This window comes from Trematomus bernacchii, unplaced genomic scaffold, assembly GCF_902827165.1.
Source record: "Trematomus bernacchii unplaced genomic scaffold, fTreBer1.1, whole genome shotgun sequence".
In the NCBI taxonomy this organism is placed as follows: domain Eukaryota; kingdom Metazoa; phylum Chordata; class Actinopteri; order Perciformes; family Nototheniidae; genus Trematomus; species Trematomus bernacchii.
Genome location: NW_022987581.1, coordinates 2,758,517 through 2,784,101, shown reverse-complemented (window position 1 = coordinate 2,784,101; position 25,585 = coordinate 2,758,517). Strand labels below are relative to the sequence as shown.

The 25,585-nt window shown below is 41.5% G+C and overlaps 1 protein-coding gene across 1 annotated transcript in view; it reads right to left on the bottom strand.

The window, feature by feature from the left end:
• Nucleotides 1–12,161: 12,161 nt before the first annotated feature.
• Nucleotides 12,162–25,585, bottom strand: part of LOC117479957 (ubiquitin carboxyl-terminal hydrolase 43-like) — a 66,394-nt gene continuing 52,970 nt past the window's right edge. Inside the window, exons 11-15 of the mRNA XM_034127060.1 lie at nt 20,814–21,255; nt 19,454–19,612; nt 18,251–18,427; nt 14,408–15,379; nt 12,162–12,759 (exon numbers count right to left, since the gene is read on the bottom strand). Of these exons, the coding sequence (XP_033982951.1) occupies nt 12,749–12,759; nt 14,408–15,379; nt 18,251–18,427; nt 19,454–19,612; nt 20,814–21,255 (1,761 nt within the window). The 3' untranslated portion in view covers nt 12,162–12,748. The remainder of the gene's footprint in view (nt 12,760–14,407; nt 15,380–18,250; nt 18,428–19,453; nt 19,613–20,813; nt 21,256–25,585) is intronic.

Below are 25,585 nucleotides of genomic sequence, written 5' to 3'. Positions count from 1 at the left end.
ACTACTATGTCACGCTAAACAACCAGAAAGTGATGCAAAAAACCCACTAACACAAAACAACCACTATCAGAAAACCACCACAAAGAAACAAAACAACAACAAAGTGACACAAAACAACCACAAAGTGTCATAAACAACCATAGATGGATATAAAAAAAACCCACAAAGACACAAAACAGCAAAACGATACAAAAGCCTTGTTGTTTGTGGTGGTTTTGTTTGTCTTGTTGCCTCTTTATGATCTTCTCCCACACACAGTTCCCATTGATAATCCGTACATGGATTTATAATGATCTCAGCAGGTTTGAAAGGGCCCGACAGACTCTCGGCTTTCAGAGATGAACTGTGGAGAAAAGATGAAAACACGACTTGACAGAAACGAAGATGGAGGATACATAATCTCACACTGGTTATGACTTATCTTGGATTTTGAACATCCCATAAATAAAACATTTCCAAACCCAGTGCTTCTCTCCCGTGGCGGTTGGTTCGGATGTGATGAAACAAACAAACTGTGGCTTTTATCACAACCCAAAGACAGAAAAGTGTCCCTACTGTTATGAACATTTATCATTTCAGTGCACATTTGGGAGTCTGTCTTTTTACTAATTTGATTTCCGCACTGAAGCATTCAGAATATGATTTTCTTGGCAACTCAATGCGTTTAATTTCTCCTCAGCTCCTACGCAGTTGTGTCTGAGAGCAGAAAGCTTTTTCCTCTACTTGCTTTGAGAAACCGTCTCTTTAATTTCTTTAATTTCTAAACCCATTCAAGCAAATTTCAGATGATTGATAAAAAGAAAAATGAGACGTGCAACATTTTCATCACTCACTGCCGAGACATTAAAATATCCTGTTACTGTCAAACTAAAAAAGCAGAGACAATCACTTTCCATTGGGTTTTTTTATACATGAAAAGGCATTAGATATACCAAAAATAATTTCAGAAATAAATTAATAAGTTGATATAATGTGACATAAATGAACATGTTTTAGCTTTTATTTCAATATTACTTTTAAACACATACTTTTTGTTGACTTCTAAATATATTAAAGGGGACCTATCATGCAAAATGCACTTTTTGATGTCTTGTATACATAAATATGTGTCCCCAGTGTGTCAGGGAACTCACGCAGCGTCAGAAAAATAAAACCCTCTCTCTTTTCCTCCATACCCAAATCTCTAAAAACGGGGCTACAACGGAGCTGATCCAGATTTGCGTCCGATGTGACGTAATATCTGAAATGTGGAAGTCAGAAAGTTGCTATCAGAAAGTTGCTATCAGAAACAATGACCGACTGTTTTGGACGTAATATGGTCGGTGTTTACATTAGCATCGCTAACACTCAGAGCTAACCTGTACTGGAGAGCATGTGTGTGAAGAAGCAGGAAATAAAAAGGAACTCACCTTGTGGTATAACCGGCAAGAGAGAAAGCCTTTGAGCTCCATACTGTTTCAGAGATAATCCTTGATCTAATAATCCTTGCGTTTCATCACCGCAGCATTTTAGACAGTATCTGCCAGGTCCCGCATGAGCTGGCATAAGCTCCGCCCCCTCTTATTTTTTTAATAAAAAATAAATAAAAAGCTTTATTTATTTATTTAATGTTAGCCTTTATTTATACAGGTGAAAATCTCATTGAGGCAGAGGGTCTCATTCTCAAGAGAGACCTGTTTATACCCAGAATCAGCACTTTTGAAACAGGAAGTGAAATAGAGGGATATGAGGCATGGCTAGAATGGGTGATCTGTTTGGTATTTTGAGCAAAACACTTCATAGACATGTTTTTTATATATGTTTATATATCTGAGACCTATGCTATTGCCTAAAAATAGCATGATAGGTGACCTTTAACTTTTTTTCAGTTTTTTATTCAATAATACATTTAGTTGTTATACATTTTATTTCATGTATTTCTGCATTAGTTCCATTTATTATTTATTGCAGGTGAATTAGGAAGAGAAATGAAAAGGGGAAATATATTTCTGTAATAAAACCATAAATAAAGACATAAAAAATGACGCACATTTAATAATAAATACATAAAGATGCATATAAAAGAAATGCAAAATGAAATTAATGTAGTGAAATACGTGAAAGGCATTAAACAAATCAGTTAGACGTTTCTCTGTGTAATTTATTATAGAAGCAATAAATACAAAACCGGCACAATTATCCCGTAAACAAAAAAGCAATCATTTCATGTCATTGTGGGGGGTGCCATCATGATGAAATAGATAAAGGAGGGGCTCTAATATGAAACATAACCACCTTCCCTTTCAACTGTGTGTAATAACACCTGTTGGTGATGGTGAGCACAGCAGCAAAGGCCTCCGGATGTTAAAATAGCCATCATCCTTACACCAATCTCAATGTGAGCAAGAACTGCAATCACCCTCTCTGTAATGACTTGGTCCGGAGGCTTGGACCCGTCTCCAGGCCTCACACGAACACCTTCATGCTAACTTTATTCAGGTGTGTGGAGCCGACTCTCTTTCCTATTATTTCTCATAGCATTATATCAGCTTGTATGAGGCTTGATTTCATTTCAAACAATCAACACCTTCACTCCTCTTTGTTCCAGCAACAGGTGTTGGAGAATGATGAAGAACATCCATTAATATATCTCAAATCGTATGTTATAAAAAGGGCCTATAACAGGGGTGGGCAAACGTTTTTGCCCGGGGGCCACTATGAGTTTTAAAATGTGTCAGGCGGGCCGGGCCATTAGCAGATCGGTGAAAAAATATTTAGCTGTCCACTCCTCATTAAACACTCGGCACTCAATGTCGACTTTTCTTTTCTTTGTTCCACTCATTGTTACAGATGCAGGTTCAAAGGTGAATTATTGCGTCATCGTTTGCGTCATGACGTAACCATTTACGTGCCTTTTTATGACCCACACAGCGTTTTACGTCCCTGATTTTCTCCGCAACACCGCTCACAACAACAACAACAACTGTGATCCATACTCTTCACCATTACTAATCTGTGTGTACCAATACATCTGGACCCTTGTATCCCCAACCCAGTCTCACAGCATTTCGTGTTATAGTCACAAAAGTAATGTAATCTATTGATTCGTGTTCACCAACACGATTTTCGCATTTTTTTCGTGTCACACAGAACGATTTTAAATGCAATGTATTTCTATTGGTAGTATGTCTCGTGCCTGCAACACGTCTTTTTGTCCGGTCGGGTCTTGGAAGACCGGAAGCTGTGTGGTTCATAAAAACATTTTCTTACTCAATATCTTACCCTAAGCCTAACCCTATCCCTTTTATTTTAAATTGTATAATGTCTGAGGTTTTTTTGCCCTCCATGAGGAAAAGAAATGGCTCAGAGCCTCAGAATACTGACATCTGTATTTTTTGTCATATTTCTTTCATTCTAAGTTGTTATTATTTGGTGCAGGCACGAAACATACTACCAATATAAATACATTGCTTCTAAAATCGTTTTGTGTTTTTTTTTTTTAAATGTGTTTTTCCTTCTAATTTGTTATTATTTACATTGCTTTTAAAATCGTTCTGTGTGACACGAAAAAAATGGCGAAATCGTGTTGGTGAACACGAATCAATAGATTAATCAATAGATTCATTTTGTGACTATAACACGAAATGCCGTGAGACTGTTGAAATATAGGGGAACAGCTAGCCTAGCCTAGCTCTGTCAAAAGGTAACAAATAACCCTAAATCATTAAATGTCCTGTCCTTCCTTGACATCGAGTAATGTGGACTGTAATGCTAAGCTAATGAGTATCTTAACTTGTGAACAACAAAGCTAACCGACTGATAGCTCTAACTCCTAACTATACCTACAACTCCTATGTCTGTATGGTAAGAAGCTAGAGCTAGCAGCCCGTTAGCTTAGTTTAGCATAACGTTTGGAAAACTTTAAGGTAATACATCTTTCATTATTTTGGCACATCACCCCACAAAGAATACACAAATTGTGTTTTTACACTTAGTTTTTTGTATGGATTGATCTAAAAACACATAACTTGTTATTAAATCTTGCGGAGCAAAGCTAACGACTGCTAGCTCTAGTTTTACATTTGCTGTTTAATTAATTAATAATTAATTTGCTGTGTTTTGCGAATCAGCTAATTTAAGTTTGAGTGTGTTAAAGAGTTTAGTGAGAAGATTTTACCACCCTAAGGATATCAAACAATACACTATACTATAATATATATAGGCAATTCATCTGTGAGTTTAAGACACGTTTTAAAATAGCTTTTGTTACCTTTTGATAGAGCTAGGATAGATTAGCTTGTTAGCCATGCCATGCTAGTGTCCATCTATTCCTTAATGTATTAATTAACACTGTATACACATATGGTAACAGAACTATATTAAATAGACAGTTTTCCACAAAAATATGGAAGAAATCCCAATGAATGAACCATTAAATTGTGCTCTAGCTGTTGAGAAAACCACAAACATGTATTTGTGAATTTGTTCATATGCTGTGCTTGTGCCCGTTCAACTAAATAATGAATTGGCACAACTACCTCTTTCCACACTCACACACAGAAGTGAATATTAAGTCTTATAAACAGATGGGGAAGTGCTGAGGTCAAGCTTTTTACCTTATCTAAATAGAAATGACTCATGCATTACTTAGTGCTATCAGCACCAACATGTGTGAGCGGAGATAACAGAGAATTATGATTCTGTACATGTTGCAGGAAGATGCATCAGCCACATCCAGGCTGATAATGTAGTCTCGTTTTTCTCCACTTCGCCTGAACCTCTGGAAGCGTGGGTTCAGAATCAGAATCGGTTTAATTACCAAGTAGGCTTACACACAAGAGGAATTAGCTGTGGTATATAGACCCCCTCCTGGACCCCCTGCAGTTCGCCTACAGAGCCAACAGGTCTGTGGACGACGCTGTCAACATGGCCCTTCACTTCCTCCTCCAGCACCTGGACACAGCAGGAACCTACGCCAGGATCCTGTTTGTGGACTTCAGCTCTGCCTTCAACACCATCATCCTGGCTCTGCTGCGGGACATCTCTCCCAGCTGCACGTGCCCGACTCCACCTGCAGGTGGATCACAGACTTCCTGTCTGACAGGAAGCAGCACGTGAGGCTGGGGAAACACGTCTCTGACCCCCGGACAATCAGCACCGGTTCCCCTCAAGGCTGCGTTCTTTCCCCTCTGCTCTTCTCCCTGTACACCAACAGCTGCACCTCCAGTCACCAGTCTGTCAAGCTCCTGAAGTTCAGACAACACCACGCTCATTGGACTCATCTCTGGTGGGGACGAGTCTGCCTACAGGTGGGAGATGGACCATCTGGTGACCTGGTGTGGGGAAAACCACCTGGAGCTCAACGCTCTCAAGACAGTGGAGATGGTTGTGGACTTTAGGAAGAACGCAGCCCCGCCCGCCCCCATTACTCTGTGTGACTCCCCAGTAACTGCTGTGGAGTCTTTCCGCTTCCTGGGCACCATCATCGCCCAGGACCTCAAATGGGAGCAGAACAGCAGCTCCCTCATCAAAAAAGCCCAGCAGAGGATGTTCTTCCTGAGGCAGCTGAAGAAATTCAACCTGCCAAAGACGATGATGATGAACTTCTACACCTCCATCATCGAGTCCATCCTCACCTCCTCCATCAGCATCTGGTACGCTGCAGCCACAGCCAAGGATAAGGGCAGGCTGCAGCGGGTCATCCGCTCTGCAGAGAAGGTGATCTGCTGCAATCTGCCATCCCTCCACCACCTGCACGCCTCCAGAACCCTGAGGCGGGAAGATAGTGGCCGACCCCTCCCACCCTGGACACAAACTGTTCACCCCCCTCCCCTCTGGCAGGAGGCTGCGCTCCATCAGGACCAAGACCTCTCGCCACCTGAACAGTTTCTTCCCAAATTTCGCTGAAATGATTTATTCTATTGCTATTTAACTATATTTTATTACAGTGTCCTTAAAGATTTCTTGTTTTATATGGAGATTCTTTATTTTATATTTTATGTCTGCACCACGACATCAAGTCAAATTCCTCGTATGTGTGAACCTACCTGGCAATAAACCCGTTTCTGATTCTGATATGTGGTGCATGAGACACAGAAAGAAGAATAGGTACTGTAGCAAATCAAATCAAATACAAGTAGGACTCTTATTACAGCTATTTAAAACTACTATTTGGTATAGTATTGGATGGGGAAGGTGTTTGACTATGTGTATGTGTATATGTGTATGTGTGTCAGTATGTAGGTGTATGTATATGTGCATATATGTATATATGTCAATCAACAGGTAAAGCAGATAATAGAATAATAATAATAACAATAATAATTAATAATAATAATGATAATTATTGCAGATTATAGATTATAAATAAATCATTTAGGGACAAGGGGGTGATATTAAATAAATTATACTTCTTCTCACTCCTTTTCGCACACTAGATGTGGGACTGTTTATGTTGATAATGTTGTTGATGTTGTTGTAAATGTCATTTTTTGTTTTGATTTCTCTTACATGACATTTTTTTTGTTTTGTAATTATTTATTTTTTCTTGTTCGAAATAAAATGTATCAATCAATCAATCAATTATCTCCAGCATAATCTTGTTTACTTGTGTGTCAGCAACTACCTACAGACCATTAGCTTAGAGTAAACTGTTCTCGCACCCTAATGATGTTTACTCTGGGCTCAATAAGTAGGGATATTGAAACAATTAAAGTAATGGCAGACCCACTAAACAGCCTCTACACTTCAGTTGTCTAATTTAAGGTCTCCACAAGCTGGTTGGTGTGCTCGAAGAACAGAAACAGACATTACTATAACTGCAGATGATTATAAGTGGGGCATTATGTGACTGAGAACCGATTTCTGGGTCAATGCATAATTCATCTTTATGCAAATGGGAAAAAAATACTAACATATTCGCACGATATGCTAATGTTGCTAATCATCCTGATGGGGGTGCCGTTTAGTTTAACCTCTGTAACAAATGTACTTTGTTAAAGTTCGATAAGTATAAAACTGCTCATAAGATCATAAGAACCCGCTTTATTTAATTTTGATTTCAACCAATTACAGGTCTTCTATAACCACAGGAAGTAAATGAGCGGTATATGTTGTACAGTAAGTGACCATTGTAATAATATACTTATCACAAAGACATTGAAGGTACAAATTGTGCCAATTGACATGAATCAGTTGCAATGTTTGCACGTATTGTAAAATAACTTCCTGTTTATGCTCAGTCTCCTATAACAGAAGGTTTTGGCGAGACAATACAAGGGTTGTGATGATTATAAGCGGTCCTATTTATCTTGCCTCTCTTCAATTCTCGAAATGGATCTAGCTCGTAAACTGGCTAGCTTACCAAATCACTTTTCCAGCTAATGGGATACATGATACTTCAATCTAACGTATAGTATTCAACTAGCCATGAGCGATGCAAGACCAGGGCCGCCATGTTTTTAACTGTAACCTAAGCTAAGCTAACTCTGCCGCACCCTAGAAAAAACTTCTTCAAGTTAAAAACCATTAAGTGCAAAGTGCTCGTAGTGAAAACACCAAAACTCCTCCAGGGTTCTGAGCTCTCAGTAGTCAATTGTCGTAGAGGCAAAACGATGGTAATGCAACTTCCTGTCAGTCACGTGATGCCATTGGGCCCAAAAAAACGTTTTCGTATTGACCCACATTGGTAAGGAGATGTCTGTGAATCAGGATTTATATTTCTCTGAGGTAAATCGTCATCACCGTCTGAAAACGTATATAAAATGTGCTTAAAACCATATCCAGGGATTTCCCTCTACATTAATTTGACTGAGATGAGACCTGATGTAAACACAGACCATATTACTTCCAAAACACGTCACGCATTGTTTCTGATAGCAACGTTTCTGATAGGTCCGTTGTTCCCACGTTTTTAGAGATTTGGGTACGGAGGAAAAGAGAGAGGGTTTTATTTCCTGACACTTTTTGAGTCTCCTGACACACTGACCGGGGACACATATTTATGTAGAAAACACGTAAAAAAGTGCATTTTGCATGATAGGAGACCTTTAAGGAAAACAAGTGTGCATGCTCTATGGTCTTAATGAATGTAGAAGATCTGCTGAGGATCCAGGGAAGTATTTTAGTAACGGAGTAACTTTGATAGGAATGAACGGGGCCCGCCTCTATGGCTGAATCCAGTTCTCTTCATACATCCTGGCAGCACCGCTAAGCTAACAGCTAACTCGCTAAGCGCAGCTACTGCTAGCAGCACTTCAGCAACAGTGAGAGGTTTCTGTACATCAGGACACTCCATAAATCACCGAGAGTTGAAGCTGATGGAGGACGAACCTAAAAACATCTTCCCCGCAACATATGATCTAATTTACTTTAAATCCACTACACAGAGCAAGAGCAACCTGCAGAGCGTAAAGAAGGACTGACAGACATCTATCTTACTATTACAAGTCAATTTAGCGCTCCAATGATTTTGAAGGTTTTCTTTTTACGTAGTGACATTAAGTCCCTTACACACCAAGCCGATTTCGGCCGTCGATAGATGTCGATAGATGTTGGGCCGTCGATGAGCGTCGTGTCGCCCTACTCAGATTGGTGTGTCTTGGTGTGTCCCGCACCGTCGTGTTCGGGAAAGCCCCATGAGCTTCTCGTTGTAGAGTGAAAATGGAACGCACGCTATTTGTTGTTTGTTTATATCACGCAGTCTGTTCTTCTTCTCTCGGTGTATCACGCAGTCTGTCTTCCGGTTGTTGCCTCTTTTGACTGACGAATACACACTACCGCCGCCTGCTGGTAAGGAGAGTTATTGCCACTCACGCATGCGCAGTGCGTACGTGCTACTTGGCCGTCGGCTGGAGTCTTTGCGGTGTGTTCCAGTGCGACACATGGCCAAGACGCAGGAGACGTGAGGCGACGTTCTGTCGGGACGTGTTCTTTGGTGTTCTTTGGTGTCAGTTTGGTGTGGAAGGACCTTTAAAGTTATAATGAGCTTTATTAGCAGGGATTCTCTGAAAGTTCAATATGAATAGATGGATGAATTCAAATGCCTCTGTGTTCTGGCCTCAGACCAGCCCTCATCAGAGCTGACACTCTGTCTGATACGCTGCTTGACTTTAGCAGAAAATCCAATTTACCCAGAGGACGCACACACCTGTCCTGAATACTTAAAATGTACCTCTGCTGCACGATGTGGATAAGAGATAAGATTGATGGGATGCACGGGCTAACTCAGCGGTCACAAATCACTCAGATACACTGTATTGTGAGAAAAGCTGTGTTTAATTTGCAATCCATAAAAACTTGCAGTACATTAAGCAGATATTACAGTCAGTTATGACTTCTGTGTGTTGTGACAAATTCACTTATAGTATGTAACTTAGGTTGGCCGACAGGTGCAAATGCTTTACAACGGTCAAAAACACTTACAGTACGTTAGGAGAAACACGCTTCAGGTTCAGAAACGATGCAAATGTGAAAACATCAGAAAACACATCTTCAGCAATTTGAACATGCAGCTTTTAGGAAACATTCAGCAACTTGAGGAAACATGCGCAGCCTTTACTAACTAAAACTACTACTACTAAACACTAAAAAGTGACAGTGTGCGTCACTTTTTAGTGTCCCCTGGTCTCCCAGCAGTGTGCGTCACTCTTTAGTGTCCCCTGGTCTCCCAGCTGTGTGCGTCACTCTTTAGTGTCCCCTAGTCTCCCAGCTGTGTGCGTCACTCTTTAGTGTCCCCTGGTCTCCCAGCTGTGTGCGTCACTCTTTAGTGTCACGTGGTCTCCCAGCTGTGTGCGTCACTCTTTAGTGTCCCCTGGTCTCCCAGCTGTGTGCGTCACTCTTTAGTGTCACCTGGTCTCCCAACTGTGTGCATCACTTTTCAGTGTCCCCTGGTCTCCAGCTGTGTGCGTCACTTTTTAGTGTCCCCTGGTCTCCCAGCTGTGTGCGTCACTCTTTAGTGTCCCCTGGTCTCCAGCTGTGTGCGTCACTCTTTAGTGTCCCCTGGTCTCCAGCTGTGTGCGTCACTTTTTAGTGTCCCCTGGTCTCCAGCTGTGTGCGTCACTTTTTAGTGTCCCCTGGTCTCCAGCTGTGTGCGTCACTTTTTAGTGTCCCCTGGTCTCCCAGCTGTGTGCGTCACTCTTTAGTGTCCCCTGGTCTCCCAGCTGTGTGCGTCAGTTCTTAGTGTCCCCTGGTCTCCCAGCTGTGTGCGTCACTCTTTAGTGTCCCCTGGTCTCCCAGCTGTGTGCGTCACTCTTTAGTGTCCCCTGGTCTCCAGCTGTGTGCGTCACTCTTTAGTGTCCCCTGGTCTCCCAGCTGTGTGCGTCACTCTTTAGTGTCCCCTGGTCTCCCAGCTGTGTGCGTCACTCTTTAGTGTCCCCTGGTCTCTCAGCTGTGTGCGTCACTCTTTAGTGTCCCCTGGTCTCCCAGCTGTGTGCGTCACTCTTTAGTGTCTCATGGGGTGTTTCTCAATCGCGAGTAAAGCTGCTTCCGAGCCACTATTTCAAGCATACTACGTCATCGAGTGCCGCCGAAGTACTGTTCCAATCTCCAGTATACTTGGAAATCTACCGAGCCCGGCGTACTCCGTTTGGAGAAATATCGAGTCTGCACATCAGTAGACTTCGCGGCCTTAAAATCCCCACAATGCTTTGCGCACGGACCAATTTCCCCAAATCTGTGGCGGAAGATGTAAGGCGGGGCCTCTCATATGACGCACACCTGCACACTTGCTAGCGTGTTCCACTCTTTGTTTTCCGAATGTCAGGAAGTATTCTTGACTCGCTTCTGAAGCAAGATGCTCGGCAGACATGTGCTACCAAGCAAGCGTACTCGCGATTGAGAAACACCCCCGGTCTCCCAGCTGTGTGCGTCACTCTTTAGTGTCCCCTGGTCTCCCAGCTGTGTGCGTCACTTCTTAGTGTCCCCTGGTCTCCCAGCTGTGTGCATCACTCTTTAGTGTCCCCTGGTCTCCCAGCTGTGTGCGTCACTCTTTAGTGTCCCCTGGTCTCCCAGCTGTGTGCGTCACTCTTTAGGGTCCCCTGGTCTCCTCAAGTTGCTGAATGTTCTCTAAACGCTGAACGTGTTGTCAAGTCGCTGAAGAGGTTTCTTCATGTGGAACATTTGTGTTTCTATATTTGCATCCTTTCTGAAGCTGCAGCGTGTTTCTCATAATGGAAATGTTTTGGTTTGTTGTCGGCCACCATATTATAATGTATACAGTAACCTGAAACATAAATTTTTTTTACATCTTAAATTACATAATTACACATCAGGTACAAAAACCTTTAAAAAAGTTAATAATAAAATATAAATCTAGCCATATTTTCCTCAGCAACATCCTTCATATACTAGCATTGCATTTTGGTAATTAAACAGTGACATTAAACGACACAACATGAGGCGTGAACAAGTGTCGGCAAACAATCTTACATTCCCTCATAATCCCCCGTGATGGATGCATCAAAAACAGGAACTGTGGTGATGACTTTATTACAGATAATGTGAATGTGACCGAGCAGGATTACCGTAAGAATTCATATCACGCCTGCGGAGAAATAATAATAGTGTTTCTGTTCTGAGAATCCTCAAAATCCCATATGAGAAAACTGAGCTTTACTTCTGAACCTGCGTCTGTTGATATTGGCATTTTATCAGGATCAAATCCATGAACAAATCCTGCTTTTATTGCTCTGTAAGCGTCTGGGGCTGTTCAAATATGTGTTTCTTCTCAGTGCGAACATTTCCTACCTACTGTTTGGAGATAAGCCAAAACTCTTCATTCATCCAGAGAAAAACACGCTGAAAAACAACCGAAAGAAAATGTTTAATGTCATATTTAATGTCGTCTCCCACTGATTAGTTATCTGTTTGTTGGCAATTTGTAGAGTTTCTTTATCAGCCGCTAAGCTCCAGTTGCAATGAAAAGAAGTGCATTGGATAGTAAAGTATTGGTTTGCAAGTTGTAGATTCATTGTTCTATAAATCAAGTGTTTTTTTATGTTTTGGCTTCTGTGTAATTGTTTATTTTTTATCTGGTAAGTTCTGGTTTTGTTGTAGAATTTTGATATTTAATTAAAGGGGCGCTATACTGCTCTTTTTCAGGTTAATATTAATATTTGTGTGGCTTTACTGTGACATGTTTCTATGCTTTAATGTTCAGAAAGCTCTTTATTTTTCTTATACAACACACTACAGGAGAGGGGAAACCCCAAAAAGCAGAATAGTGCCTCTTTGAAAGAAGTGCATTTGTTAGAAATCTGTTGGTTTGCAAGTTGTAGATAAATTCTTTCATAAATTAATATATAAAACACAGAAAAGAAAGTGCTTTTTCCAATTTTGCTGCTGTGTTATTGTTCCTTAAGCTTCGTTAAGGTAGCAGAATATTGAATTAAAGGAAGTGCATTGGTGACATAAGATGAAAATGACAAAGCAATGATGTGTGTGGCTTCAGCAGCAGATTTACAGTGCAGGCGTTAGTAGCTTTTCACAATTATACATGTTTTAGCCCGTGTGGCACAAAGGGTAATGGGCCAAAAAATGCTAATTCACCAAATCCACACTCTGCTTTTCAGATAAACTCAAAATGAAACCAGAAGACTGCTTTGTAAAACCAAAAAAAGGGCTAAATAAATCACATTACAGCAGTTTTTTCTCCTCAGTAAATTCAACACTGCATAGATTTAGTTTAAGACACACACAGGTAAGAACTTATAACAGTACTATAGGAGGAGAAGTGTTTCCAGGAACAGGAAGGAGTCCGACTCTCAGGCGGTCACAGAGGCACTTAAAGAAACAAACACAAAGCCATCAGTCACATGGAAACAGTCAGAGAAGTAATCACAGTGTCAGCAGTCGTCTTTTCTCCAGTTTAATGGAATGAAATGGTTCGTAAGCGCCAAAAAAAGACTTCAAATAAAAGCTTTTGATAGAAAATATGACCTGTTAACTCAAGATGTAGAAACCAGGTGGAAGAAGTATATTTAACTTGAGTAAAAGTACTAATACAACACGGTAACATAGCTTTGTTACAAGTAAAAGTCCTGCATTTAAATGGTTATTTCATTAAAAGAGGCTGAAGTATTGAAAGTTAAAGTACAAAATGCAACACATTTTTTTTTTTTAAATGCTAAATTATTTAACATACAGGAGCAATTATTAAGGGTTAAAAATGTCAATTATATTTCTCCCAATATCTAAAAGAAACCCATCTTGAATGAACTCTTGGACAACTTAAAGGTGGGGTAGGTAAGTTTGAGAAACCGGCTCGAGATACACTTTTTGTTATATTCCATGGAATGCTCTTAACATCCCGATAGCAATGAATATCTTAAGTGCTTTGACAAAAAATCCATAAAAAAATATCATCTGTGGAAGCCGTGGTACTGTAAAAAGCACGACCAATCATCTGAGCCGGTCCGGCTAAAATAACTGGATGGCCTACCTGCCTGTCAGCCTTCCATCTGTGCACAAACTTATCTCGTGCCCTCATTGGTCATGTGCGCGTACGTGTGTGTTGGAGAAGGGGCTCTGTAAGGAAGTGGCAGATTTCTTCCGGCTGTGCATTTTCAAATTCTAGCGATCTCGAGCTGGTTTCTCCGAAATTACCTACCCCACCTTTAATTTATAATAATTAAAAAAAAAATGTTTTTAATGCAAAATATTCCTTTGAATTGTAGTGGAGTAGGAGTGGCAGTAGACAAAAATACAGCCGGTAGGAACTAGTTTCTTCAAACCGAACTACACCCACCAAATGCATCCCTGCACAGTAGGAAGCGTCCATCTAGTCATGGACGAGAGGCAGTGTGACAGGTAATGAAGAGATATTAAATAGTTCCTACATGAAACTGCATTATCTTGAGTCATGATTTCTGGAAAGAGACATTCCCGTTAAGAAAAGGCAGATATTTGTTCAAAATGTGAAATGTCCCTTAATGATAATATTGTAGTAAAACAGACTTAGCTTTACACTTAGAGCTAAGTTCAGTGGTTCAGCAATGAGTCCTTAAGCGTGCCATTGGCTTTTTGTCAAGAGAACCAGGGAGATGCTAATTTATGGATAGGCGTATTCATCTTGAGAACATAGAAAAAGTGTATTATATTTACACATGCGTCTTACTTTGCTGGATCATATTGATGCAGTTCTTCAGAAAATGAGTGTGAACTGCTGCCAGAATCCAATAGAAAAATCCCATTGGGTGTTAAAATCCTAAAGTCTTTGTTTACAGGAACTCTGAATGATTCTGTATCTAACCATCCAGGTGGTTGCTTGCAAAAAAAAGATGGCGCCGGTGATGATGGCTCCTCTCCAACTCTGCCTTTTTTTCATGTAGCACTGTTGGAGGAGCCTGTGACTTCAGTTTCTCATTGCCACACTACACCTGTAGCTACTGAGCACATGACAATAAAGCCTTGAAACTTGAACCATGCTTACCCAGGGAGGAGGTGCTGAGTGGAGTCCGCTGCAGAGTGGTGTGTCCGGGTTTATCCGTCAGCAGGACTCTGTGGGACGGAGCTGCCACGATGTCTCCGTTCCTCTGCAGGGAAGCACACCTGTGGAAAGTCAAATCCATCCTGCTCTGGATGTTGCTGGAGCTGTGAGCGCGCTGAATGTCCACCGGCTCCAGATTCCCAGCCTTCCCATTCCCTACTTTACACTGATGATGATGCGCCGCTCCGTTAGCCTTCCTCTCCTCGGGCACCAGCGTCCCGTTGGAGAGGGACAGTTTGGATAAGTTACCGCTCGCCAGCTTCCCATGGTGTCCGTTCAGTCGGCCTTTAAGTGGTGACACGGGGACGTCTTTCTTCATGAATCCGGGTTTGAAGAAGGACAGGAGGCTCTCGTGGCTCCGGCCGTCCCTTCTGTCCTCTGTTTGACTTTGAGGGAAGTCTTTTTGAGCCCTGCAGGCCACCGTAGTCCTTCTGAGCGTAGAGTCTCTGCTGGGGGGCGCACTGTGGCTGATTTGATCCTCTCTCTTTAGATCCAGGGTCCTACTGTGCTCCTGTCTTAGTCTTTTCGATGACTTTTGCTTCAGAATAGCATCGTCCCGAGTTCTGCTTTGTCCCTCCGGGGCTTTAGGAGAATCGGACCCTTGTCTTTCTGAGAAACTCAAACTGCTGTTGCTAGTTGAGCTGCAGTCCGCTCCTCTTGCCTTCTTCAGCGTTGGGGTCGCCACCAGAGCTACGATGGGGTCTTTGGTGCAGCGGGGCCGCCGCCCAGACTCCAGATACTCCACCAGCTCTCCAGACTTGGCCGTTTCCGGGGGTCTGATGCGATCCTTGGAGCCGAAAGAAGCCCAGCGCAGAGGCAGCACTTTGCTCAGAGGCTCCTTGGGTTTGGTGGGTGATCTCATGCTGACGCTGCGGCCTGGAGTCCCACGGACCAACGGCTGGGCTTCAAACCCACCTGGAGGGGAAGGAAAGACATGTTACATCTACTGAGGCTGCACAATTAATCCAAGATGTATTAAAATCACAATATGGACAAGTGCAATATCCAAACTGCAGTTGAACTAGTATAAAAAGGCATTTGCTCTTTCATTATAACTAACAGTTTTCCCAATATGCATCAGTGTTGAGATACATTATTACTTTTGGAAGTACCTAGAGAGCATTACAAGAACACTGGGGAGGCTGCTTTCTGTTTGGGGGCTTTCTCCCATTGGATCTTAGAACAGCAACCTCAATTGGAATTTTTTTTAAGTACCTATCTTTTTTAATTAGTTTTATTGTTTTATGGTTCAGTGATATAACTCTTTCTGTTTGTTTATACCTTGATTTGAATTATGTTCCTCATTTGTCATTTTCTGCCATAAAGCACTTTGGGCTGCGTCAAGCATGAAAGGTGCTATATTAATAAAGTGTATTACTATTATTATTATAATAATCAAATGAAGTCACATATTTGTTATAAAGCCCAATATCACAAACTATACATTTGTCTAAGGGGGCTTTACATTGTGTACAGAGGTCCTAAAAAAGTCTTGAACCAAAGCCAGCCTTTAATATAATCTTTAATCAAACAGGAAAGTCTACGGACCGTCCACACAGCAGCGTTAAAAAAATCTTGGAACGCTTCTGCCCATTCACTTTGAATGGGGTGACGTCACTTTGCGCCGAACTGCATTGTGGGAAGCAGAGCGGAGATTTTCAGGATTTTCAGGATTCAAAGTTGAGCAATGTTCAACTTTTGAAGCTGAGGTGGAAGCGTCAGCCAATCAAATCCTGTGTATGCAAATCTGACAGTTCAAGCGCTAGCCAATCAAACGGCGTGTATGCTGGGAGAGACATACCGCAGGTCATTTCCTCATATTCCAAAAAATGGAGGAGAAATTAGCGGTAGGGAATCACCCGGTGCTTTATGACCAGTCCCTATTTACCTACCGGGATACAAACCGGAGGAGCCAGGCATGGAGGGAGGTGGCAGAGACAGTGGTAGGTTTTCGCCTGTTTGGGGAGTTTAGATCCAGTTTACTTCGGGCTTTTTTGCTTTGTATGTCGGGGGCGGGAGATTAATGTGATTGGTTGTTGGTGCCTTGCTCGCAAAAAATCCCCAAGCTTCAGATACGCCCATCTCCAAGATTTTTTTAACGCTGCTGTGTGGACGGTCCAAAGGAGTCGGTTCAATGTAAGCCAGAGCCAGCTCTAACTATAAGCTTTATCAAAAAGTAGATTTTAAATCCCAAAGCAGCATAACTTAGGGCTGGTTCAAGGAAAGCTTGCTCCAGCCCTAACTATAAGCTTTATATATATATTGTAGGAGCCATTTTATGGGTGTTGTTGGTGTCTCAGTTTACTTTATTTATATGTATAGTGCAATACTATTTTGAACACTTGGTGGCGGGGTTCAGCTGCACCGGGTGTATAAAAGGGGTCATAGGTGACAGGAAAGGACGAGGACACAGGAGGAAGAGCACACCGATTCCACCAGCCCGGCAGATGCTCATACCACAACCTTTGACACAGTATAATTAAACCTTGGTATGTAAAGCTAAATAAACATCATTAGCAGCAAAAGACCGGAAATCATCTGTTTGTGTCCGGATCACTCTAAACCAGGGGGGTCAAACTACATTTCAACTCGGGCCACATTAGCATCATGGTTGCACTCAAAGGGCCGGTTTTATATATAAGACTATATAAAAATAAATATATTAATATTTAATATATATTAAATAATGTATTATATTACATTATTGCCTCTCCATTGGATTGTTATCGGATAGGGTAATAACTTCATAATTAACTCGGTCTGAAAGCAGAAGTTTAGGGCAAACAATTGCAAGTCTCTTCAGTGCGCATATCACAAAATGATTTAAAAAGAAAAGCCAAATTCTGGAAAAACTAAAAAGAAATAAGTGACATTTTGAAAAAAAAAGTCAAATTCAGAGAAAAAAGTCAAATTTGAGATGCATTGTGGGACATGTAGTTTATGAGCAATGTGCTTCTGTAAAGCGGCATGTAACCGTATAATAAACATATTATATTCATTGCAAGCTCTTGTGGGGCCGCATGAAATGAAGTCGCGGGCCGGATTTGGCCCCCGGGCCTTGAGTTTGACACCCCTGCTCTAAACCCTCCTGTGAAGTAATGGCAAAGGATATAGGACATTGGAACATGAACATTGCCATTACATATATATCGATGCAGTTATTCATTCAATTGGTGTGAACTGCTGCCAAAACATCGGATGTTATAGATTCCCGATACAATCCTGTTCAAATCCTAATTTCTTTGTTTACTAAAATAAGCAAATGTGCTATGCATCCAAAACGGAAACTCACGATAAGCACGCTCCAGCCCTACCTATAAGCTTGAGAAGAGAGGAACATCTTTAGATTATAAAAGAATACCAAGGATCTGATCCACGGTAAGCATGCTCCCTAACTATAAGCTTTATCAGAGAAGAAAGGCTACGATTGAACTTATGTTGACTTATCTAGAAACCACTAATAACTCAATAATCTAGGAAGGATATACCTTTGTTATATGGTTCAACAATATGATATAATAAAGGTAAAGCCTTATAACATATAGTATGGGGTACTATGGGGTCTTCAAGATAAAGGGTCATTGAACATGCTTTCTCTCAGTGATCGTGCTGTTATGTTAAATGTTTGTTTTTCATGTGTTGTGTCTGATATGTGTCTGTTGATGTTACACATGGAGCTGCTGTGATGCAAGTCACATTTCAGACTTGATCTGACCGTTAAAGTATTATCGTATCGTCGTATAAAATGGTGTGTGATCTATACCCACTACTACTCCAGATTCTTACTTTTTTCCTCTGTTTTGGGCGGTTCTTCTCGAAACACTGGTAGCTCCGGAGACGCTGGGGCCTGTTTGGTCTCCTGAGCTCCAGGGGGGGGTCCTCCTGACCCAACACTGCCCCGTTTACTGCCCCCCTCCGCCAGCCGAACCAACCAGTGGTCAGACGTGGAGGAACTGGTGGAACCTGCAGAAAAAAATAAGGTTTATTCAGTAACCAAAAAGCATCTGTGTGCAGGAATACGTGTCATCAGTATTCCCACCATCTGCGAAGAGTGTGCTGAAAACATGAATATAAATGCTCCTGTGAATCCTGTTAATGGAGAAGCTGCTGGAAACATCTTTATCACCTTCATGTAATGGCTTGAACATCTATTCGAGATCACACAGACAATAGGCGCTTTCACACCAGAGTACTTTTCCCAGTATAGTTCAGAAAATGTGCGTTCAAATCCGTAACTAGAACTTAGTTCATGAGAACCTTTTTACCCCCTTTTCAGTCCCTGCTAGAGAGCAGGGACTTTCATGGGAGAAAAAGGTTCCTATGTCTGATTGGCTGGGCGGATTGCAAACCACGCCCCGTAAAACTCCCAAAAAGTTTTGTGAAGCCGCCATTTTATTATCCTGGCATTAGCATTATTAGCATTAGCATTAGCCCAGCGCACCAACGGAGAGAGACTAACTTATGGCAACACAAAATAAAAACTGGGAGCGGTGGAGATGAGGAGGTGTCGGCGTTCTGGCGATTTACTCGGAAGGCTAAGATGAACTAAGTACGGCAAAGTACTTGGTGTGAAAGCGCCTATTGTAACTGTATAAAAGCTCTCTCTTCAGTTTGAGTATTGCACTCGGCTGTGGAGACATTGCTCTACAGTATGTTGTTTGCCTCTTTTGCAAAGATTACAGTTTCAAGGCTTTTATTGTCATTTGTTCATAGCTACAGTGTAGATATGTCAATGAAAATCTGAGGTCACAGGCTCCTCCAACAGAGCAACACAATAAAACAGATAAAATAGTGCAAGTAAATAAAATAAAATAGAATGTAGTAGAAATAGTGCAGAATAGTTTATATACAAGTAATTGGAATATTGATGAGTTGCAAACAGATGAGTGTTATGGATGTTCTTTCAAAAGTTCAGGTGTTTAAGATTAAAGAACCAGAAAGACATCTCTTTGACTAGTTCATTTCAATCATTTCCAGCACAGCACTGACCGGTGACGGAGGAGCTGGCGGACCACGAGGGGATGGTGTGTCTCCTCTGGTAGAAGAGGATGTAGGCTCCACGTGTGCAGACCTCCGCCTCCGGCACCGCCTCCGCACTGCTGTCATCATAACTGTACCACTGGCCGTCCACTGAGTTCCTGCAGAAAGCTGCAATCACCACCACAAAGGAGAGAAATGACCAACGTGTGAGAGTGGAGGACAGAGGAGGAGTAATCAACAGAGGTGGAGGAAGTGTTATTATGTTACTGCAGAGAGAGCAAAAGAATCAGAATCAGAGTCCCACAGAGGGGAAATGCACATTGTTACAGCAGAAAAGAGCCAAAGACAGCTTAAGCTTGTGCTTCCTGTGATTTCAAAGTTTCACTAATGCTTTTTTAGAGATTCGATAAAACTTTAATAATGTTGCAGCCTTGGTAGTCTCTGTAGATTAATTGGTGCAGCAGTTTTATGTTTTATAAATTTTCATTGCTCGAGAATCGTAATGTAAAAAAAAGTTGGATTCAACTCTAATCTAAATCAAGAGTGGTGCAGGAATGAGTCATACAACTAGGAAATGAGTCAGCAGTTTGCCACTTCCTGTTGAAAAAAAACGACCAAACGTCATTAGCCCAACATTAGCCACCTTTAGCTTAGCGGTGGTGACGTGAAGTCATGTGACCGTGCTGTAGTTCCTTTATAGCCCAACATTAGCCTCCTTTAGCTTAGCGGTGGTGACGTGAAGTCATGTGACCGTGCTGTAGTTCCTTTATAGCCCAACGTTAGCCTCTTTTAGCTTAGCGGTGGTGACGTGAAGTCATGTGACCGTGCTGTAGTTCTTTTATAGCCCAACATTAGCCGCCTATAGCTTAGCGGTGGTGACGTGAAGTCATGTGACCGTGCTGTAGTTCCTTTATAGCCCAACATTAGCCACCTTTAGCTTAGTGGTGGTGACTTAAAGTCATGTGACCGTGCTGTAGTTCCTTTATAGCCCAACATTAGCCACCTTTAGCTTAGCGGTGGTGACGTGAAGTCATGTGACCGTGCTGTAGTTGCTTCATAGCCCAACATTAGCCTCCTTTAGCTTAGCGGTGGTTACGTGAAGTCATGTGACCGTGCTGTAGTTCCTTTAAAGCCTAACGTTAGCTTTTTACTTCAGAAATCATAAAGTGGTGTTAATATGTGGAGATTATCCTGCTGAACTAAACGTGTAAGCATCATAAACGTTTGTTTGATACAGAGACTATCTTCTGCTATAATCCAAAATCACATTGAGAAAATCCCATTGGCTTTTTGTGGAGGGAACCAGGGAGATGCTGACTTCCTGGCTTTTGGTACAGCTTTAAAAAATCATAAAGTGAGTATTTCTTACCTGTGTAGTGTCCGCCGTGCATTCCTCCGTGGTGGTTGCACACGGCGTACAGATCGTACAGGAAGTCAGGTGGAGTCGGGTCAGATCGGCGGGACGGTTTCAACCCCTGCTGCTGGTGCTGGTTCGACTGGTGGTTTGTGCTTGACTGGTGGTTTGTGTTTGACTGGTGGTTTGGGTTTGACTGGTGGTTTGTGTTTGACTGGTGGTTTGGGTTTGACTGGTGGGGGTTGTTGTGGTTTCGGGTCACCATGTGTGGGGTCATGTCCAGGCCGGTCAGGGGGAATTGCACGAAGGTGGTGAGTTTGTTCCTCCGGTCGCCCACCTGTCTGAAGCGCTTCAGGTGGAGGATGAGGATGTCCGGCAGCGTCCACAGATTCATCTTCACCGTGCCCTGCTGCAGCTGCTGACAGTGGGGACACTTCCAGGCGTCATCGGGGGCCAACTGGAGGGTGGAGGAAAGAGAATGAGAACATAAATACATATTCAAATACTGATTCAACTCCAGATAAAACCGTAAAAGTAAGCCTTTAAAGAGTCCTCTCCTGCTGATGTTCAGGTGTATATCAGTATGTAGTGTCTCTACTTTAAAGAGTCCTCTCCTGCTGATGTTCAGGTGTATATCAGTACGTAGTGTCTCTACTTTAAAGAGTCCTCTCCTGCTGATGTTCAGGTGTATATCAGTATGTAGTGTCTCTACTTTAAAGAGTCCTCTCCTGCTGATGTTCAGGTGTATATCAGTATGTAGTGTCTCTACTTTAAAGAGTCCTCTCCTGCTGATGTTCAGGTGTATATCAGTATGTAGTGTCTCTACTTTAAAGAGTCCTCTCCTGCTGATGTTCAGGTGTATATCAGTATGTAGTGTCTCTACTTTAAAGAGTCCTCTCCTGCTGATGTTCAGGTGTATATCAGTATGCAGTGTCTCTACTTTAAAGAGTCCTCTCCTGCTGATGTTCAGGTGTATATCAGTATGTAGTGTCTCTACTTTAAAGAGTCCTCTCCTACTGATGTTCAGGTGTATATCAGTATGTAGTGTCTCTACTTTAAAGAGTCCTCTCCTGCTGATGTCCAGGTATATATCAGTATGTAGTGTCTCTACTTTAAAGAGTCCTCTCCTGCTGATGTTCAGGTGTATATCAGTATGTAGTGTCTCTACTTTAAAGAGTCCTCTCCTGCTGATGTTCAGGTGTATATCAGTATGTAGTGTCTCTACTTTAAAGAGTCCTCTCCTGCTGATGTTCAGGTGTATATCAGTATGCAGTGTCTCTACTTTAAAGAGTCCTCTCCTGCTGATGTTCAGGTGTATATCAGTATGTAGTGTCTCTACTTTAAAGAGTCCTCTCCTGCTGATGTTCAGGTGTATATCAGTATGTAGTGTCTCTACTTTAAAGAGTCCTCTCCTGCTGATGTCCAGGTATATATCAGTATGTAGTGTCTCTACTTTAAAGAGTCCTCTCTTGCTGATGTTCAGGTGTATATCAGTATGTAGTGTCTCTACTTTAAAGAGTCCTCTCCTGCTGATGTTCAGGTATATATCAGTATGTAGTGTCTCTACTTTAAAGAGTCCTCTCCTGCTGATGTTCAGGTGTATATCAGTATGTAGTGTCTCTACTTTAAAGAGTCCTCTCCTGCTGATGTTCAGGTATATATCAGTATGTAGTGTCTCTACTTTAAAGAGTCCTCTCCTGCTGATGTTCAGGTGTATATCAGTATGTAGTGTCTCTACTTTAAAGAGTCCTCTCCTGCTGATGTTCAGGTGTATATCAGTATGTAGTGTCTCTACTTTAAAGAGTCCTCTCCTGCTGATGTTCAGGTGTATATCAGTATGTAGTGTCTCTACTGTGACATGTCTCCATGCTTTAATGTTCAAAAAGCTCTTTATTTTTCTCATACTGCCTGTGCTGCAGCACCTCTTTTCACCCTCTGTCTGAAACCATGAACTTGTATTAATCTACGAAGGGGAAATTAATTGATGCATGAAGTTTGGAAATTCAAAGTCCTTATGAGCTCCAGTTTAAACAGGAAGTACATTTTGAATCTGTTGCCATGGCTTCTCCTTCTCCTCCTTGTGAGACTTTGAACAATATGCAGTAATCAGTGGACGCACTGAACAAAACACTCCTGCTGTTGTTGGAAATGCATTCGTCTCGATTGTCTTCACTTCTTCCAACAAAACACAACCAAGGCCAATGCGGCAGAGACTGTGTTTTGCTCCGTCAGAAAATCCATTCAATGCTTTTTCACTCGAACTCATTCCCACTCTTCTTTGCACACCTTCACTAAGTATTGTGAAGCCTAACACAATCCAACATGACCTCAAACTAAAGCGCATAAAGGAATAAGAAATGTAAAAAGCGTAGCCTCGTTATTGACAACACCGAGCGCTTTATTATCTCGGGAACATTTAGTAATTGTAATGGATGTTTCATCGCTCTGACTCAAAGTGGTTTCACTCCTTATCCTCCGTTCTTCTCATGAAGGTCGAATGCTTTTTGAAGCAGGTGCAAAATGATCAGATGCAATGAACGCTAGATGCAGACTTTAGAGTTTTCATCAGGTTTATTGCAAAATAAATGTAATATTGTACGTATTAATTAATTAATGCACTGGATCACCCCATCACCCCAGCCACAAACTGTTCTTTCTGTTGCCGTCTGGCAGACGTTACCGCAGCATCCTGGCAAGGACAAGAAGATTCGGAGACAGTTTCTTCCCGCGGGCAGTGAGACTGTTAAAAAATTGAACTGTTGAAACAACATCAAACATTCATCTGCTACTCAGTAGTATGTATCTAATACCTAATATATATATATCATTCCAATAACTTGTATATAGACTCATACTGCACTATTCCACATCATAACTTTATTTCATTTTTATAACTATTATTATTTTTGTATTGCTCTTGCTCTTATTGTTATTATGTTATGTTATTATGTTGCATTGTTGGAGAAGCCTGTGACATAAGATTTTCAACTGCATAATTACTCTGTAGCTATGTCAGATTGACAATAAAGAACCTTGAACCTTGAACCCTGGAGCAGCCTTCCTCGACATTGAGAAACACCCTGTGATTTAAAGTGGACCTATCATGCTATATTTGAATAATATAGTGTAGGACCATACCTATATAAGGCATATTTAGACTTTTTTTTTTTCAAAATAGCAAACAGATCATGCATTTTAGCCATGCCTCATTTCGCTCAATTTGACATTTTTTAGATCTGTTTGTGCAGGGGCAGATTCTGTGAGAACAGCACCACCTACAGGCCTGGCATATGTACTACAGCGTCTCCAGCGCTTTCGAACGGCAATGGCCGTGGCTGTCTCCTCCTGATTGGTGGAGTTGGCCCAATAGCCGTAGCGCCACCGTCCTGACGTCAGGACAGTGTTCAAATCTGGATCAGTTTTTATCAGATCCGTTGCAGCCCCTTTTTTAGAGATTTGGGTATGGAGGAAAATAGAGAGGGTTGTGTTTTCTGACACTTGGTGAGTTCCCTGGAACACCGGGGACACATATTCATGTATAAAAGACGTACTAAAGTGCATTTTGCATGATAGGTCCCCTTTAAGAAGTGGTGTCTTCATGTTTTCCAGAGCTGTAATTAATAAAAGTTGATCTTCATAGAAAGTTTAAGGCATTTATTTTGTTATCATTTCTGTATCAAATGGAGGGTTAGCAAAAAGGTCCTGTTATTTTAGTCTTATGAGTTTAAGATAATGCTAAATGCCTAAATTACAAACAATAATGAAACATATGGTAACGATATCTGCTGTGTAACTTTGGGTCATTTAGTTCACGGTAGAATTGGGCGACAAATGTTGTTTTCGTTAGAAAGGGTGTGAATGCTTTTGAAAAATGTGAGAAGAAATGTGTTAAAGACTAAATGTAGCACTGAAGAGGTTTTCCTGTCCTTTGCAAACAACCTTAATAGAATCTCATAATGTACGCTGTGTTCTCAGTGAGTGCTTTGAGAATGGGTTCCAGCTAATTGTGTGTGTGTCGTTGTTATTTGTGTGTCAGTGTGTGTGTGAGAGAGAGGGCAGAGACCTCATCTTAGAAGAAAAAGGAGAAGATATGCAGTAGTTATGATGTTATCTTTTCATATTTGTAAGCTTAGATACATAGAAACATATTTTAACAAGACTCTCATCTACCAAAATAAAAAAAAGGATTCTTAAACTCCCAAAACAATTTAGCATCAATTAATATGGGCAAATAAAGAGTGCATGTTGTGATCATTAAGTGTAACATATTGATTAGTCGGCCCATTTAGAGCCTGATTGGTGAGTCCTGTCTGATTATAGACCCTTCAGGAGTGACATGTGTGAGCCTGCAGCGCCACACAGTGGAGACACAAGGAAACAACAAGTCAATGAGGTACAGCTGACGTACAATGTTGAATAAAAGATCAAATAAAGCAGAAAATGTGTATAAAACATAAGCAGTTAAAGGAATAATGCGCAATAAAAAAAATATATTAAAAAACGAAGACATTTTTATAAATTAAAAAAGTTAAGTAAACAAAATAAAATGGAGAAAAAAACAGAAAAAGTTAAAGGGGACCTATCATGCAAAACGCACTTTTGTACGTCTTTTATACATGAATATGTGTCCCCGGTGTTCCAGGGAACTCACCAAGTGTCAGAAAACACAACCCTCTCAATTTTCCTCCATACCCAAATCTCTAAAAAAGGGGCTGCAACGGATCTGATCAAAACTGATCCAGATTTGAACACTGTCCTGACGTCAGGACGGTGGCACTACGGCTATT